General features: G+C 46.2%; 1 protein-coding gene across 1 annotated transcript in view; it reads left to right on the top strand.

The window, feature by feature from the left end:
• Positions 1-19,442, top strand: part of Antxr1 (ANTXR cell adhesion molecule 1) — a 185,892-nt gene that overhangs the window by 24,609 nt on the left and 141,841 nt on the right. The window contains 1 exon segment of the mRNA NM_001044249.2: positions 3,015-3,086. Within this exon segment, the coding sequence (NP_001037714.1) occupies positions 3,015-3,086 (72 nt within the window).

Genomic DNA, 19,442 nt, shown 5'->3' with positions numbered 1-19,442 from the left:
CTCACCCAGTTAGATTCCACCTTCCACAGTTTCACTACCTCTGAGCAGACTGTTCAGATGTTGAGTCCATCAATGGATGGAGCCATTAATGAAGGCAGAGCCTCATGATACAATCAATTCCCCAAAGCTCTACCTCTAAACATTGCTTGTATCAACCTCAAAACATTAGGCTATCAGGGAGACCCTTCATACCTAGACCATAGCAGGTCCCTCAGTGTGCAGGGGCTAAGACTGTCACAGAGTTTTGTTTCTGCAATAGCCCAAAGGCTGTTGTTAGCAGTGCCAGGTACTGGGTGATACTCTTGATTAAGTGGAGGGAAAAATAGTATTGTCAACAAATGATGCTGGGGAAACTGCATATCAACATGATGAAGAATGAAAACTAGATCCATATCTCTCACCCTAACAAAAACTCCAAATGGATCAAGAACCTGAACTAGAGACTTCAATCCTGAAACCACTACAAGATACACATAGAGGCAAGGACTTTTTGCATAGGACTCTAGTTACTCAGGAGATAAGGCAAATAACTAACAAACGGGACCTTTTGAAATTAAGACGTTTTCAACAGCAAAGGAAGCTGTCAATCAAGCAAAGAAGCAGCCAATAGAATCAGATAAAGACTTTGCCAGCTACAGGTCTGATATAGGAGGATTAACATCTAGAGCATTCAAATAACTCAAAAATGAGCCGTCAAGAAAGCAACCTAAGAAAAGTGGGCTATGGAATTCAACAGAGAATTCTCAAAAGAAAAGGTACAGACATTTTAAATAGTGTTCAACATCTTTAGACATCAGAGAAATAGAAAGCAAAACTGCTTTGAGACCCCATCTCATCCTAGTTGGAGTGACCATTACCAAGAATGAATGCTGGTGAGGATGGGTGGAAGGGAGAAGCCACTATTACTGAGGTGCAGACTGATGCAGATACTGTGGAAACCAGTGCAGGAGTCTCTCAAAAAGCTGAGTGGGTGATTTTATTTATCCTTTAATTAGCATATTGTGGGGTAGAGGGAACCCATGTGTCTCAGTTAGGATTTGCATTGCTGTGAAGAGACCATAGCAACACTAATAAAACAAAACATTTAAATGGGACTGGCTAACAGTTTCAGAGGTTTAGTCCAATAACATCATGGCAGGAAGCATGGCAGAATACAGGCCAACATAGTGTTGGAGACTGGGCCAAGAGTTCTACATCTTTTTTTCTTAAAGATTTATTTATTTTATATATATGAGTACACTGTAGTTATCTTCAGACACACTAGAAGAGGGCATCAAATCCCATTGCAGTGGTTCTGAGCCACCATATGGTTGCTGGGAATTGAACTCAGGGCCCCTGGAAGAGAAATCAGAGCTTTTAACTGCTGAGCAGTCTCTCCAGCCCCAAAAGTTCTACATCCTTGATCCACAGGTAGCAGGAGACTGACTTACAGTGGGCCGGATTTGAATATATGTATGAGACCTCAAAGCCCACCTCCACAGCTACACTTCCTCTAACAAGGTCATACCTACTCCAACAAAGGCCACATCTCCTGATCGTGCCACTCCCTATGGGCCAAGCATTCAAATGCATGGATCTATGGGGGCCATTTCCATTCAAACCATGGTGGCTGATACTAGCACAAATATGTCACTATTGACTGCAGAGGGATCCTTTGAAGTTGAAATCCTTTTGCTTCCCTTTATTCTGGCCACCCCTCAGCTTCCCAAGAACGATTTTCATCCTTCTCCCTTTCCTTGTACTCCTAGTCCACACCTCACATCCATCACTCTCAGAAAATAGTCCCATTTCGTAGTCACTGAGAGTCTCGAGGACAGCAGTCACAGATGCTCCCTCAGCACCCAATCCTGCTCCTGTGAGTTGCCTGCATGTCTTTCCTGCCACCTTGGAAAGCCATCTGTCCCCCTTTACATGATTCTCCCTCTTTGTCCACCCCATGCCATTGTCTCTAGTCTCTTGTAGTTCTCTGTTCCTCTTCTACCTTCTACTTTCTTGCTGACTCCCTCCATCCTTGTCTAATTTCCATTGCTTCTCAACTCTGCTAAAAATACTAACAGCAAATATATATATCAGGCATACAGTAATAATGTTCTCCTAAGAGTAGCCAGAGCTGTTAGAACTCTTATAGCAGTTGAGCACCAAGACCTCATTTCTATTTCCTGAAATGTAATCTGGGGAGCAGTGTGGAGAATGCAGCAGATCAGGAGTGATTCTAGGAAACAGCTGGGATGGTCAGACGATGGAGACCCAGGCCCAAAGCTAAGCCATGAGAAGAGGCCACGAATGCAAGGATCAGAGCCAGATCAGCTCCGGAAGACGAATGCCTTGTGAAGACACAGGTTGACGCTATGCTGGTTGACCAGTTGTCCTTCCCACGAGGGCCCTACAGGATGGTAGGCAGTTGCCAAGCCCTGTGCAGATTTCCAGTGCTTCTTGCCAGTCCTCAGATGAGAGTGCTCTGCTGCCCAGAGAGTGAATTTTATGCTGAAAACTTTTGAGTGCTGTGTGTAACAGTGATGTTGACTTATTCATTAAGAATGAGTCATGTCTCCACTGAGTGGAAGAGACCCTCCACGGCCCAGCAGTCCCTCTTCCCCTTGTAGGCAGCCAAGATGGAATTAAGTGAATGGTTAGCCTTCTGAGATATTACCTTCTCTGAAGATGCTGTCAGAATTTTCTGGAAGGATTCACCATTTCATAGACACCTTGTAGACAAGTCCCCTTCAGGGAAGTCCTGAGGTGGGATGGGGTTCGTCTCTCTTACTGTGGTGTATCCATTGTGTGACGGTATCCTATCAGAAGGGAGGGAAACACACCAGGTACCTTTGGTTTGGAGCTTCAAGTCGGCCATTAGCTAAACCCTTGCTCGACACATCCTCTGGGACTCCCGTTTAGGTGGTAGTTCCTCAGCTCCAGGAGCCATGATCCAAAGATTAAAAGCAGGAAAGGGCCAGGAAGGGGCTGGCATACCCCAGGTGTTCTGTCTGACTTAACAGAGTTTCTCTCCTTTCCAGCCCACAGCTAAGGATGTCCTTCATTGTCTTTTCTACTCGAGGGACAACTTTAATGAAACTAACTGAGGACAGGTAAGGAGATTTCACACCTGCGTCATTTCTAAGTCTGTCTTTTCCTGAGTAGCCCTGAGACTTGTGCCACCTGGTGCCTCGGCAGTCAGTCACCCTAATCTAACAGCAACAGCTCGCTCTTAATTCGAGCCTTGACCTCTGCATCCAGGCCCTTCCGTTGGCTTGATGTGCAGTGACTTCTGATGATATTTCCTGATGTTGGTGAAATGTTTTAAATGTCCTCTCCCTTGAATGTTAACTCCATCTGCTGAGTTGGAGCAGAATGTTGGCAAACTGGGCTCCTTGGGGATTGTCTTTTCTCCCGTCTGGATTGGATGTATTTTGTAAACTGGATTTCAGAAACTTGATAAAACTCCACTAGACGGGTGAGAGCCTGAACTGTGTCCCTGCGTGATTATCAAGGATGGTAACATAAAGGAAAGCTGCGGCACCAAATAATTAGAAGGGAATTATAATCGAGTGTGGGGAAAATGTCACTCGACAATCATTCTCTGGGGTTAACCGTACTTCACTCCACAGGCCATGGTGACAGACACGTGCATGCACTCATAGCTATCATGGTGCAGGATGATGCCGGAGGATAATCTGTTCAAATTAGTGTCACCACTTACATGGTCCACAGTGAGGGAAACACTGCGAGGGATTGGGATCCCTGTCTGACAAATACAGGCATGTTGGAAAAAGGGATCGAGGAAGGGAAGAGCAAGAGTTAGTCCATTTTCTGTTACTATAACAAAATGTCACAGACTTGGCCCTTTATAAGGAGAAGAGGTTTACTTATTTAGCTCACATTGCTGGAGACTCAGGAGTATGACACATGGCATCCTAGTACAAGAGAGCACAAAGTGAGAGGGAGCCCAGAAAGTCAAGGGCTAGGTCTACTCTTGATACTGTTAATTTGGGAAAGAGTCTGGGTCATGCAAGGGCTACTTTAATCTCCTAAAAAATCTACCCCCCAATGGCACAGTTACTCCCCCAGGCCCTGCCTCCTAGTTACTGCCTGGTGGTGGCACCGCACTGAGAACTAAGTGTGGCTCGCACCCCTCAAGCCAAACCATAGCGGCAAGTGTAAAGAGTGGCTTGAAAAACTTCACTGATAAAATCCTTTTACGGAAATGATAACAGAATTAACAATTTTATTATCTTTTTGGTTCAGACCGGCAAGTCCAAACCAGTGCTCATGTCTTTCCTGTCTATACCTCCACTTTCAAATCCTCTTCCTCCGTCTAGGCATGCATGTTGGTGAGATGTCCATTTTAAAAGTGGGTGTCACACCCTCTTTGCAGACGAAGGAACTAAGACCATGTCTCCTTCCAATATATACCAAGCAGAACCCAGAGTAGGCCCAGGTTCTACTGTTTCCCTTCTCTTGCACATTCTCTCTGAAGAGAGAACTCTGCAGTCTGAAAAGCCTCCTTCAGAGTTGACCAAGCACTTTGAGATTCTCTGAGGAGAGACCTGGCCTTGTGTGAGAGTCATGATCCTCTCCATCTTTACCTGCCCGACATCCTTCCGCAGGTCCAGCTTCTGCCCAAAGATGGGGACTCAAACCGTAAAGCCTCGCTGATCCTCCTGCCACATCCTTGTCTTCAACACTAGGCCAGGTGACCCGAGTGCACACAGCTAGGACAATGAGCTGTGAATGGCTCATAGAGTCAACCAAGCTTTCTTGGTCACTGGCTCTTCTTCTAATGGATGAGAAGGATCTAGAGCTAATCCATGCCTGTGGGTGCTAAGCATCCCTGTGCGGATGTGGGGGTGTCTGTATCATCAGTCCCAAACCAGAACCAGATCTCACCTGTCCTTCACACCCTGCTGCGACTGCGGCATCCTGGTGTCACTTCGTGCCAGTTACCCTTTTGGATGTGCCAATGTGACTGGGAGAGGAAGGGCATTGTAGCTTCTGTCGATGCTGGGAGCCACTCCATGGCCTCTGGGCAGCTGGTCAGGGCAGGTGAGAGACAGACAAATCAGAACGCCAGGCGGACAGCATTCCTTTTGGTCTACTTGGAATCTAATTGTTTGTGCCTTAACTTCATTACCACTAGTTTCTTGTGCCAAAGAAGTGGCAGAGGTTAGAGCCCCCACTTGGCTGCTAGCAGCCTTTAATGCTGATGCTGTGAGCCTCCTGTGGTGAGTGCATGGCCTGCCAAGCATGGACCCAACACACACCCAATCTCACCAAGTAAAGACTGACGAGTGGTCACTCTCATGCACCCTAGAGAGACTGGCTTCGAGGGTCAGGTTTTTATTCTGTTTGCAACTTGTCTCATGGTGATTTGTCAAGCATGAGAACCTCCACCTTTTTCTCTTGAGAGCACTTGCTCTTTGCGTATCCCTTTGAGACAGTAAAAGGTGCGTCATTATACCCTCTGCGCGTTTGTGGGAGTTTATTGAGTTTTAAAAGAAACTTGTTAAAAATAACAGGGCACCAGGCTAGGGAGATATAAAATGCTTGATTTGCAAGAGTTTGGACCCAAGTCTGGAGCTCCGAATCTACATTAACAGTTCAGACTGTCTGCACATGCCTTTTACCTCAGCCATGGTGAGATGGGAGACAGGAACAGGCAGATTATCTGGAAGTTCAACCCCAAACTAGCCAGTTGGCAAAGTTATAGACCAGCGAGACCCTGCCTCACAACATCCAAGGTTGTCCACTGACCTCACAGTGTGTACGTGCATGCCCTCGCCTACGCCTGAACTCCCACACACTCCCACACATACTGTGTACATATACATGCTCACCTACCCCTGAACTCACATCCACACCTACCCCTAACTCACACACAAAACAACAACAGGGCCTCAGTCAGGAAAGATTCTCATTTTAACAAGAGCGAAAGAGTGTTGATCAAAAGACATGATATAGATGATGCATTTGCAATGGCTTCCAATATGCTCTTGGGATCCAAAATGCACATAGGAATACTGTGGAAAGATTGAAGAAATAAAATGGAAAATGACAGAAGCTAGGGCATAGAGAAGGAACCACAGGAGAAAGACAGCCTATCCTTCTCCAGCCTCTGAGGGCAACTTCACCATTCGAGTTCTGTGTGCAGTTAGGGCGGTGATCCTCCTAACCACTTTCAAGGTTTCTTTAGTTCCCAGCAGTTTGGTTACGACCTGTTAGGGGCTGTGCAGACCTCACTGAGTCTGTGAGATCTTGTCTTTCACTAGATTTGGCAAGTTAACAACCACTGCTATTCAAGTTTTTTATCATTATTTTTTATTTTTCTGTAGTACGCACCTCTCCTCTCTCTGTGACTCCCACAATATAGGTGACAACTTCTTCACATTACTCCTTATGACCCTGAAGTGTTCACATCTTTTCCAGTCGTCTCTCTGTTCCTCAGTGGGTAATGGCTGCTGTTCCGTCTCCCCGTTCAGTGGGTCCCTTCCTCTGCCTTCTTCCTTGGACCACTGAGCACGTCTGCCCAATTCTTTATTACAGATATTTACTTTTTCAGTTCTACATTCCCATTTGGTTTCTCTCGAGACGTTGGTGTTTCATTCAAGTATTTTTTTCAGAGTCATCGTCATCCAGGTCATCCAGTCACTTCAGCCACCATAACTGTGACCTCACAGGGTGGTTATTATAAAGCTCTCAGGTCTGTCACTGCTCTTGGGTCTGTCACTGTTCCAGTCTCTCGGGATTGGCAACCCAATAACCTTTTCCCATGTAGCTTTAAGCTGCATTTATTTGTTGAGTGATTTTAGAATGTAGCTTTATTTCCATGTTGCTTAAACTTTGGGGTTTTTTGTTTGTTATTTCCTTTCTTTCTTCAGTTAGCCGTAACCTCTAACATGGGCAGAGGTGTCATAGTCACTAAACACTCAACCATGCTGTTTTGGATCTACTACTGTGCAGTGTAGGGGTGACCTCGGGCCTCGAGCTTCAGTGACAGAATTGGGAGCCTCTTTCTGCAACCTGCCCAGAGTCACCCCCAGAATCTAGCCAAAGGGGTGTCTTTTGGCATTCTGGTCAAATAGACTATTAGGGAAAACCTTCCTCTGAGGCAAAGCCAGAATAGGAGGGGCCTCTCTCCCCAGGTTTTCCAGAATCAGGGATCTTTTCAGCCTTTTACAAGTCACTTCAGCTACCACAACACCATGAAACTTGTCCTCAGGTTAAGGCCAGAAGAGAACAGAGGGAGTGAGAATCTGGAACTCACTTATGTGGGCCACCTTTGGGGTTTCAATTCCTCTCCCTACAGCTTTGTTTATGTTCTAGGCCTTCCTGAGCCTGTTGTTCTGTGTTAGGCTGTGTCAGGCCGAGGTAGGCTGAGGCAGGCTGTGGCAGGCTGAGGCAGGCTGAGGCAGGCTGAGGCAGGCTGTGGCAGGCTGTGGCAGGGTGTGGCAGGCTGTGGCAGGCTGTGGCAAGCTGTGGCAGGCTGTGGCAGGCTGTGGCAGGCTGTGTGCTTTCCTTCCCTTTTACAATGAGGACCCCAAGGTTCTGGAAGTTCACTGAGGCCCAATATCAGGCAAATGGCAAAACTGGTTTCTGAACTCTGGGTTTGAAACTTGGTTGAGTCAGAGTCTGTGTCAGATCAGGTCCTCTTCCAAGATTTCTTAGCTTCCTCGTTTACCCAGCCCACGATCTGTGGGCCACTTCATTAGCATAGTGGAGTATATAATGCTGACTGAAGTATTATTATAACACAGCGATTTAGTGTGAACTGCTCCAGATGATTCCCTAGAAACTCCGAGTCTCAATCGTGAAATTACCTGAATCACTTCTAATGTTTTATCGTCTGGAAATTAGATCGTGTCTGAGGAGTTCAGCTAGCACCGTAACAGAAGTTGAGGGAGGTGATGGACCAGGTGCCGTGTGTCGCCTGTTAAAGTGGTCATACAGACTTCCTTTGTTTTACATACCATGGGAATGCAACCCATTACAAAGATCTTTAAATGCTGGCTGGTTCTCAGATTTCTGGTTGTGCTTGGTTATTGTGTATTCTTTTCATGTGAGAGGGAATTCTGTTTCCTGTATATTCTTCGGAAATTTAACATTCATAACTTTCCTGTTAAATGACTCCTTTTGCTTATGGCATTTTTAATGTAAGCTTCACCACAACTTGCTCCATGTGAGGGTAGGGCCAGCTCTTGGCATTTCTCCTGCACTGTTCTTCCCAGTGCTGTTGTGGAACGAACTTTTAACCAGCCACGTAGGAAGTGGCCAGGGTGGACTTGGGGCTGCCTGGTTTCTGCTCTGTTATGGTTCCATTTGTTTGCCTGCAGTTCCACACTCAAACCACATTGTTTTAATTAGTTTCAACATCTGGAGGACCGGTCTTTCCTCATTTCTAATATTGAGCAAAAATCTCCTTGGTTTTAAGTGGATTTTTCCAACCATTTGCTCTTAGATTTTTTTTTTCTTAGTGTTCCAAATATCCTTGGGGTTTTCATCTGAGTCGTCCCAAAAGCTTAGTTAGGCCTGGCACCACTGGCTTCTTAGTAAGCAGCACTCACTCTACTTAAGGGTGTTCATCCTGTCTGTTTTGTGTCCTCCGGGAAGGTTTTGTTCTTTTCCTAGGTTGCATTCAGTGTTGGCTAAGTCCGTTTTCCCTGCTGTGAGTGGAACAGCGCCTGTTCCATTGCCTGGATTGGTAGTGCTCACGGGCCTGGTGGGCTTGGTGTTTGGAGCCAGTGAGCTTCTATTAAACAGCGTGAAATGCTCATAGGGGCCTCCATGGGATGTCTACAAGGATAATCAGTAGTTCAGCCTGTGACTCCAGGACTAGCTTAAGATGTTTGGGGGATAAAATACTGATTTTATAGAATTCTTCTTCTTCTCTTCTTCTTCTTCTCTTCTTCTTCTTCTTCTTCTCTTCTTCTTCTTCTTCTTCTTCTTTTTCTTCTTCTTCTTCTTCTTTTCTCTCTCTCTCTTTCTTGCTCTCTCGCTCTCTTGCTCTCTCGCTCTCTTGCTCTCTCGCTCTCTCAATCTCTCTCTCCCCCTCCCTCTGTCTCTCTCTTAGCCACATACCCAGCCCTATAGAGTTGACTCCCACCACCATCATTTTAATTATTTTATTAGTTTTAACTTTCCCCAGTTACCTAATGGTTATTTCTTAAATTTACCAACCCTTCTGTTTTGTTACATTTTTAAATTTTATTTTATCCATTAATTCATCATTTTATACCACTGTTATGGAGTCTCCTTCCTTCTGCGTTGCAGTCTCACCCTTTCCTGTCAACCTGAGAGGAAGGGAGGTTGGTTTGTATCTTATCTTCTCTGAATAGTGAAAGCCGCTGCTGGCATGCATGGAACACTTGGTCTGTCGAAGCAGAAGCTCCTTCTCTCTGACATGTCTTGTTCTCAGTGCTAACTCCCGACTCACCTGTATGTATAACATTACTCTTGCTATTCTAATAATTTAAAATCTCCCACGTGATTTTTGTTACCCCTCCCTCAATTATAAGAATCAATTATTCTTTTCAAAGACTACAATTTGGATAATTTAGATTTCGAGTGTTAGTTTCTAAGCTTTATTAGTTTTGCTGATGGATTACCAGGTGATCTCTGTGCTGAATACTCCCATTCCCAGACCCCTTGACTTTCTCTCCCAGGTATTAGGACTTACTTTATCTCAATTTTGAAAATTAATGTAGTGTGTGTGAGTTGTCTCATTGATTCTTAAGTGACTGTGTACAGTATCTGAGCTATCCTTTCTGATACTTAAACCTCTTCAACCTAAGACCTTTTCCTTCATTGATTTTCTTATCAACATTCGGACCTGCTCACGATAGCCTTTATGGTCTAAGTATATGTTTAATCCGCCTCTTTTCCCCCATTGTGTGTTTGTGTGTTTATGTATGTGCATATGAATGTGAAGATTGGGAAGGGACACTGGGTGTCTTCCTCCCTTGCTCTCCAACACTTTTTATTTAATTTTTTGAGATGCTTTTTTATTTTTATGTATAGGGGTTTGAACCAGGCCCTCTCACTGACTCTGGAGCTGGCTAATTCAGCTAGTCTGACTAGCCAAAGAGCCCAGGGAATCCCACCTCTGCCGTCACAGCCCTGGGATTACAGGTGCATGTCATCATGGCTGGCTTGTTTTGTTCTGTTTTTTTAACCTGTGTGCTGGGGTTTGAACTCAGGCCCTCATGTTTACATGCTGCCTGAGCCATCGCTCCCATCCCAGTCTAGCGTTTTTTATTGAAGTTCTCTGAGCACATTGCAGACTGGTTCTGTACTCGCCGACTCAGTGCTTTCTGTTTTACTGCTGTTTGCATCTCCTGGCTCTGTTTTCACTTTCTGCATTTTCAACTCCCAAATATTCTCATCTCTGTGAATGGTTCCCTATGCCTACAAATGTATGCGTGCCTGTGTGTGCCCTCGAGTGTGTATACGTGTGCATACATGTGTTGTATATGTGCGTGTGCATGTGCATGTGTGTACGTGTGCATACAAGTGTGTATATGTGTGTGTGGGTGTGCATGTGTGTGCATGTGTACATGTGTGGGTGCATGTGTGTACACGTGCATGTGTATATATGTGTATATGTGTGTGTGCATATGTGGGTGCCCATATGCGTGCGTGTGTGAGAGAGAGACAGAGAGGGAGGGAGGGAAGGAGGGAGGGGGGGGAGAGACCTGCAATTTTGGAGACAGGGTGCCTTCATCATCAATAGGAACTAGAGTCTTTCTTTTCTGTATCTCCTGTGAGTTTATTTCAAAAGTGGCCATTTTCTTGGATCCCTAAAAATTGTCACTCATCTTCCTGGCTAGTGAGACTCCAGAGCCCACAGAGGGAGAAAGGGAATTGGTATCAACTGTGCTTTCCTCTTTGAACCTCGTTTGCACTGTTAAGACCTCAAAATAAAGGAAAATGTGAAATACGGAAGCAATGTTTATAAACTCACATACCCTCCCCTTGAGAGAGACCCTGAGGTCATTCCAGAGAAAGGAAGAAGCAGAGGGTCTGGCGTGGATGCCAGGTCACATGAATCAGGTTTCTCTTCCACACACTCCTGGGCGGATCCTCTCACCTGACCCACCCCTGGGTGACTGAGTTGAATCTCTCCATGGCCCACCACGGAGCAGTTGGGTTAGGACTCCTCTCCCTCACTGGGTGGCAGGGTTAGGATCATCCCCCTACTGAAGCTCCAACTGTTCTCCTTGAGGCCTGAGATGTCAGATATGCCTTCTCCCATGGCATCTCCACCTCGTGCAGATATTCTGATTTGAGTGTGACCCCCCTTTCTCACTTTCCTCAGGCAGCGAGAGCCGTTTGCTCTATCCTGATAAGTTCGCCACATCCGTGATGCTTTAGGAGGGCCGAGAGAGTTGGATGTGGACCCTCGAAGGACTGGTTTTGACTGGAAATCTCACTTTTCTTCCAAACTTTCCAAGATTCAAACACAAAGCCTAGCAAAACAGCCGCGGGTCGAAGGGTTATCACATTTTTCCCAACCCAGTGGCCTCGTTTTACTTATAAGGAAAAGCATTCCCAGAAGGACCAGGCTGTGCTGATCCACCCATGATTTTATTCACAAAGTTAAGGTTTTTAACTCAGTTATTTTTCCATACAGCCTTCTTGGTCTACCTGCCTCTACTGGGTACTTCCCTCTGGTCTGTTATGTGTGAGATACTCACATGGAGCCACATACGTTATACATATATAGATATGGGGCGGCTGGGGATTTAGCTCAGTGGTAGAGCACTTACCTAGGAAGCGCAAGGCCCTGGGTTCGGTCCCCAGCTCCGAAAAAAAGAATAAAAAAAAAAAAGATATGGGGCTGCCTGTACATGTTCATCAAGGTGGGGTTACTGAGTCCCAGTAAATAGACTACTTTCTTCTTCTATTATAAAGGACAAGAGTGACCACCTCTGCGGCTCTCGTTAGCACTGCATTCTTTATTATACCATATTAGAGATGTGGATAACAAGGTAGAGAAGACTTGTGGCTGTCCTGCTGTGTAACTGTGGGAACCTGGAGTGGAGCCCAGGAAGCACAGACCTTGTGTTCCTGTGCTTGGTGAATCTACTCAAGAGTTTCCCACAATTTAATATTATGCTTTTAAGTTTAAGAGAAGCTGGAGGGGGAGATTCCACAGTCCACCACCCCAGCTCCCTGACTGCTTTAGGGAAACAGTGTCCCAAAAGCCTGTGCTCACACATTTTCTCCTTGTCCTGAGAGCTCAGTGATCCTCAGAGAGGGAAGAGCTGTGTCACTGAATGGAGGCGGGCAGAAGGGTAGCCTGCCAGCCTTGCTTCAGCAAGCAGAAGGGACTCCAAGAATGTCCGGGTTACACTGAAAATGGGCATCTAGGCCCCTCCTGTGCCTCTCTCAGGTACTTCGGTTTGCCGAAGCACCAAACTTGGGCCTGCTTCGGAGCATCTCTTGGTTTTGAAGCAGTGACTCTAAGTTGCGACTCCTGAGAAATAGCAGTCTAAATCCCTTCCTACATTTTAAAATAAACGGGGTTTGGAAGAACTTGAATATGCCTCTTTTTCTCTGTTAAATGCTGGGAGGATTCATGGGGCAGATGTGTCTTTAGAGCTCAGTGTTAACTGTTGTGGTTGTTGCTAGGAGTTTTGATCTACAGCTCGGGGTCATCCTAAACCCTCGCCTGCAAACTCCACCTCCCATTATCATAGCACATCCCACATCAAATTCATACTGAGTCCTGGGTGTCCCTGGCTCTCCCTTTCTGAAGCATTGACCATTGGCAGGTTTATCCCTGCATAGAGGGACATAGGCAGAAAATACATCTTCAGCACAAGGCCAGCTAAAGGCCACTGTTTCCTTGCCTGGTGGGTTTTTCAAGAGTTCTTCCTGAGAAGAATACATAGGCCCTGTCTTCGCAGCAGACTTGTCTACAGTCTCCCAGCTGGGGTCACAGTAACGCCGAGTGGACGCAGTCCACCTTGGAGCCATGAGGCAGATCCAGAGACATGTATTTGCAAGTGCTGTGAACCAGTGTTTCCTGCTCTCCCTTTGGTACCCTTCTGCAGACAGGAGAAAGCAAACTCACCCTTCTTGAACTGCAAGTTGTTGATGATATCGCAGCACATTGTCAAATGCAAGACATTTCTTCCAAGTTTTTTTTTTTTATCTAAACATGTAATACGCCAATGCTTGCATTCATGTAAAAGTTATTGTGGGTGGTTCTTCAAAACTTTGAAAACCGTACCTCAGGAGAAAGGTAGTATATCCCCCATGTCTTTGGCTGCAATGTTCTGATATGCACCCAATTTGGCTACTGCAAATGAAACAGGGGAATGACTGCCCAGAGCCCCATCGATGGCTCTCGTGTGGACTCCAGTGTCTGATTTCTTCTGTGCCCACCACAGGGTGCTGCTATGCATTAATGTATGGAAAATGCCTATCAGAGAGTCTGATATGTACAGGTACTCAGGAAATGCCATTTGTCCCTCATGGAGTAAATACGCAAGGACAATTTCTCCGATGGCTGGCTGGGGAAAGGAAGACCACGTTAGTGTAGTCAGAGGAACCCGAGAAGGGCTGCCTCTCAAATCTTCTTGCTAGATGTGTTATCCTTTGTGTCGTGGCCCCAGCTGTGGCTACATTCTCATGCCAGGGAGAGCTGGAAGCTGAGTTAAGGAATCTCTCTGCCCGCACCACCCCATTCCCCAAACAATCCCAGTGTCATTGGGCAGTGGCACTCTTGCTACACTGAGGGGACCCAGTGAACCTTGCATCCAGGGCTGCCGCCATCAGGCCCTGAACACGAACCCCAGGTCCCCACCCCCTCTGCTGCTCATCCCAGTCAGCGTTTAAAGTGCTGTATAGAGAAAAGGATCATGAGCACACGAACACCAGTTCTGCAGCACCAGGCTTGCAAAATGGAATGTCACAGGGGTTGCTTCCTGAAGACAGTCTCTGTCTCCTTCCACAGAAAGAATTGTTGCCTCGACTTTGGAGTTTATATCTCTGTGGATGTGTGCACTTTTATATCCCCAGAAATAGTATGCTTTCATTTTGAACTGCTTATCTGATAACAGGTAAACGTGTGTATTTATGTGCAGTTGTGTGTTTGTGTATGTGTTTATGGGGGTGGCCAGCTAGATACACAGGTGTACAGAGACCAGGCATCAACCTTGAGGGACCTTTCGCTGGTATCTGGAACGCTAGCAAATAAACCCCAAGGACCCATCTACCCCCACCTCCCTAACATTTGGATTACAAACACACACTACCACGCCCAGATTTTTACTTGTGTCCTGGGGTTCACAAATTCAGGGCCCCTTTTACCTGTGTAGCAAGCACTTAATCAGCCAGGCCACCTCCGCAGCCCCCAGTTCCTCAGTTAAACATTATGAAGTGTGAGCAGAGTGTGTGTATTTTTGAGACATTTCCCACCTAGATCCAGGTGTCCAGCTTTGGGGTTCATCCTGGCGCTTCTCTTGCACCATGCTCTGGTGTGGGGTGTACCGCCAAGGCGTTCGTTTGCACACAGTCTGCTTCTTTCTTTTCCTCTTGTGAACAAAGCTTCAGGGAACATCCGAGTGCTTTCCTCCTGGTGAGGGCTGGGCTGGGCAGAAGGGACTTTCTCTGCTCTGTGATGGGGGAGGGGGAGTGTGTAGGCTGCTCAGCCAGGGTATATGAATGGCATTACTAGTTGATCTTCAAAGGCAGAGTGTGAGTTTAAAACTCCCACTGAGATTTGAGTTCTCAGTGCCCCACATTCTTTTGACATCTTGGTCCTGTCCTCTAATTCTGTTGTTGCAAATCCTTCCTGCCCACGTGTGCCTTCCATGTTGGCTTATCCAGCATAGATCTAGCATACTCCTACCCACTCCCTACAGCTCAGCCTTGCTACAGAACGTGGACACAAAGGAACTATGTCTGGTAGAGAACCACAACCTTCACTGCTGAGCAGAAAATTCTAGAACAATTTGTAGGTTTTAAATTATGTTTATTTCTCAGTACCGTGATGAAGTCTGACATCAGCCCTCTGTCTTGTCCCCAAGGGTCATTGTTTACCAGTTACCAGTGTGTCTGCTCTGTGTTCATTACCCATCCATTGGCCGCCTTGCTAGTAGCTGTCTCAGTCATGAGATAGCAGTAGTGAGAACATCTTGCTTTTGTTAAATTAGTTCTTGTTTTATTTACTGTGGCCCCAATGGACAGGAGTGGTGGTATTGGCTATCTGAATACTCCAAAGAGAAGATCTAAGACAGAATAAGTTCATCAGTGAATCATGAAAACAAAACAAAACAAAAAAATGGTGCCAGTTTTCTTTCACACCTCAGACTGGAAGTTATATTGTCCTATTCACAACAAAGTAACTTGGAGACGATGGTGAATTTGAGAGTGGCCAGTAGAAAAGGTGTTTCAAGCAGTAAGGGTGTGCTATGTCAGAATGCTCCAAACCTCTATGTTGACCTCAACAAGAGATGAAGTCAGAAAGTCATGAATGGAACTGGACTGAAAGTGTGAACACTGCTGGGTGGGCTTGGCCTGCACACATAGAAACAGCTGAGTACAGAAGGCTAGCAGCTGCCTGGGGTTTCAGCGATCTCCTGGGCGTCCTGCATCTCAATAGAAGGAAGGTGTCCCACTATATTTTTGAGTTTCCTCGGTATATAAATGAAATATGTTAGAATGGTAGCAAAAGATTAGAGTGAATGATACCGATGTAAAAGCATTTCGTTATACGAGTAAATGCATAAAATTCATAAAATAAGGCTGCATATTGAAACCCAGTGGTCAGCTGTAAAAGCAATGAAAGGGAGATGGCGGGGGAAGGGATGCCGGCAACAGATAGCTGTGTTTGTAAAGGTGAATGCTGTTGAGTGAGATTTGAGGAGGTTCTTGATCAAACAGAAGAATGTAGAAGAGAAGCAGCAGAGAGATAGCCAGGCAACAGACTTCATCCCAACTGTGCTGACAGCTACATTCAACAGAAGGTGACCGATACCTTTCAGTCACAAGGCCGAGAGAGCCCCCACCAGAGAAAGAGGCAAGAGGCACCCATCACTAAACACGCTGGTTTTCTGGGACTATTCATGCAGCTGTAGTCTAGAGGACCAAGTGAGTAATGGCCTCCATTACAAACGGTAATCCATCTCTCTTAGTTAGGGTTTTACTGCTGTGAACAGATACCATGACCAAGGCAACTCTTATAAGGACAAGATTTAATTGGGGCTGGTTTATAGGTTCAGGGGTTCAGTCCATTATCATCAAGGTGGGAGCATGACAGCCTCCAGGCAGCCATGGTAGACGAGGAGCTGAGAGTTCCATCTCTCATTCCAAAGTCAAACAAGAGAAGACTAACATCGAGGTAGCTAGGACAAATGTCTTAAAGCCCACGCCCACAGTGACACACCCACTCCAAGGCCACACCTCCACATTGTGCTACTCCATGAACCAAACATACTCAGTCTCTGTCTTCGTTCCATCACTGTGATATACACCATGACCAAAGCAACTTGGAGAGGAGAGGGCTTGTTGCCCTACTACTCTCTGGAGTGCTATATCACTGTGGGAGGTCACAGTGGGGACTCAAGGAGGGGAGCAGGAGGCAGAAACTGAAGCGGAGACCCACGGAAGAAAGCTTCTGATGGTTGTTCCACAGCTTGTTCTGACTGCTTTCTTTAGACCCCTCAGATCCACATGCCCCAGGATCTGGCACTGCCTGTAGTGGGCCAGGCCTTCTGGCATCAATCATTAATAATAATAATTTTAAAAAGCCTTACAAACTTGCCTCTAGGAAGTCTGGAAGGAGGTTTCTTTTCAACTGAAGGCAACTCTTCCCATATAACTTTAGGTAGGAAAACAAACAAACAAAAAACACAACCAGGATCTGGGACATTCTCAGAGGGCTGGGAGACCAAATGCTGTCCTCCGAGGCTGCAACTCTTCAAGATGGCAAACCCGGAGTCTAGAGCCTTGGGTATTGTGTTTGCTGATGTCTTCCAGGCTACGGCAAGTCACAGAGCCAAGTGCAAAGCAGTATGGACAGGGACATGAGAACAGGGGACCCGGAGGTGGGGGTATCGTTAGAGCAGCGTCCTACACAGAGTTACGTATGACTCACAAGAGATGCATGAAATAAAAATAGGCTAAGGGAAGGAAAGGGGAATGTGCACTATGCAAACATTAATCACAAAATCTGAGATGGCTGTATTAAAGTTACACAATGTAGACTCCCAAATAAAAACTGCTTACTAGGCAAAGTCTAAAGATTATGTCAAAACGAGCTATAGACAAAGAAAACGGCAGAATACTTAGCTAGTATTGCCAACTGACCCACAATGAAAACCTGAGAATCAGCTGTGGGCCGCAGCTAGGGCCAGGGTGTGGAAGGAGCTAGGAAACAGCAAAGGTAGCTCTTAGGAGAGACGTGTAAAGGACTTAACAGCGATAACTAGGCTTCCCAAGTTATGAAGCTGGAAAGGAAGCACCTGCCACATTCAAAGTAGGAAAAGAGCCGAGAGCCGATTCTGAGTTGAGAATTTTAGAAGAATGAGCTGATGAACTTGTGGAGAGGTTGGTTTATGCAAGTGAAGAGAAAATGTAAGTTACAGGTATTGTCAAGACTGAAAAGGGGATCTTGCTGTAGAGGTAAGAGAAGGCGAAGGAGCATTGTCTTTTCTAGAAATAAACTCGGTAAGAGACTGAAGAAGCTTTCCCTGAGCTAGCGCCTCATCTCTCATCATCTCTGCCAAGCCAAGATAGAAGCCCAGAGAAGCCACGATGTGGGCTACAAGCAAATTGCCACCGCTCACTTTAGAGCCCATCTGTGCGGCTCTGTTTGTCGTGCTGCAGCCACGGGCCACCTGGGAGTGCTGAGAGCACTGCTGGGTAAAGAGCAGTCCTGTGTGCTTCCGGTGTAAGTCGAGGCCCCAGGGCCAGCAGTTACAAGGCATCTGAGAAAAGTCCAAATCCACAGTTGCTCCTTCACAGGGAGCTGTGACATCGGCAGTGCAGACCTCGTGTTGGATTGTCTCTAGGTGGTGGAGGCCATTTTTACAGAACAGTAAAAATAAACAGATGTTGCTTAACCCTGAGGAGGATTTCCCAGTGGACACATGGGATGTGCGTCTTGACATGCTCACCTGGGCTGTTCTTTCAATGTTTTCACTGGCAGACATCATCAAACCGCCACAGCATGACTGCGACCCCATCCTCAAGTCCACAGGCCACTGTGATGGACTCTTCCCACCCCTTGTGCCACAGATTCCCCACTCTGCTGCTATGAAGGGGATAATGTAGTGGCATATGAATGAGGGAAGTGTGGAAGTGGGGTTCATTCATCTAACAGCTTCCTGCGCTACAGCCATTAAGGGTTATGTATTGCAAAAGGAACACAGTATGTGTGACCTGAAAATCCCCAGCTCCTAAGAAGGAACCTGGCAGACAGAGAAAACCACCAAAGAAAATGGGACATTTTAATAACAGCCTCTAGTGTGAGATTCCCAGCCACGCGTTTCCCAGGAAGTTAATGTTGCACACAGTTGAGTTTCCAGAGAGGTTATCACCCTTGTAAAAAGGTCCCACTCCCTACACCTCAGGCTTCCAAGACAATCTCAGGACTCACCCTTGAGCACCGGTGACCCTGCATCAGAACAGACCCACAGTTCCCAGGCCACCATCTCTTTTTTGACGTCTAGAGATTGTGAGGACTTAGAAAAGGGGCAGGGAGTGTGGAGACAGGCCACAAAGTCTGTGAGCAATTAAGAAACTGGTGGATCAGGGAAGATTCTAGAGACCGGAGATGGAGAGAGACGCTGGGAATAGTAGTTCAAGAAAACCTTTGTAAAGAAAAAGAAATAGGCTTAGAAGAAAAAATGTCCTGTCCCCATACTTTATTTGGCAGAAGAAAAGCCTGCCAAGGAACCGTCTCCATGTCCCCAACATGCTAGTTTTTTTTTAAGCTTTCTTTTTTAAGCTTGGTGTTAACATAATATCCTGGTTTTAGTGATACCAAGAATATTCCAGACTTCACTAGTCTGAACCAAGGAAAAGGCCTTGTTTACTTTTCCATTAGCATTCATTAAGTTTCAAAGAACGAGTCCCGTTTGACGTTTTCTTACTCGCCATCTTAGCCATACTGGACGCTCCAGTGTGCTTTCTGACCTTCCCACTCCCCCTTCATGCTCTCCACAGCCCTAAGAGCCCCCTGGTACTTAGTGTTCCGTGTTTTCCTCCTCCGCTTTCCACACAGGAGCGAACGCATCTCCATCTTTCTCAGCCCGGCGTAACTCACTTACTTTACCTTTTCTCTTTCTCTCCGACATCTGTTCTTTAGGTGTTTGCACACATGCACCACATCTTTGTACATCCATCTCTTGGGCGGACATCTGGACTGGGTCTCTCTCCCGGAGGTCATGAACAGTACATCCATAAGCTTGGCTGTGCCCGCATCCCTGTGGCACAGTGAC

The sequence above is a fragment of the Rattus norvegicus genome, chromosome 4, assembly GCF_021556685.1.
Source record: "Rattus norvegicus strain SHRSP/BbbUtx chromosome 4, alternate assembly SHRSP_T2T, whole genome shotgun sequence".
Taxonomy (NCBI): Eukaryota; Metazoa; Chordata; class Mammalia; order Rodentia; family Muridae; genus Rattus; species Rattus norvegicus.
The sequence above is the reverse complement of the archived record's forward strand: the minus strand, read 5'-3'. Positions and strand labels throughout refer to the sequence as shown.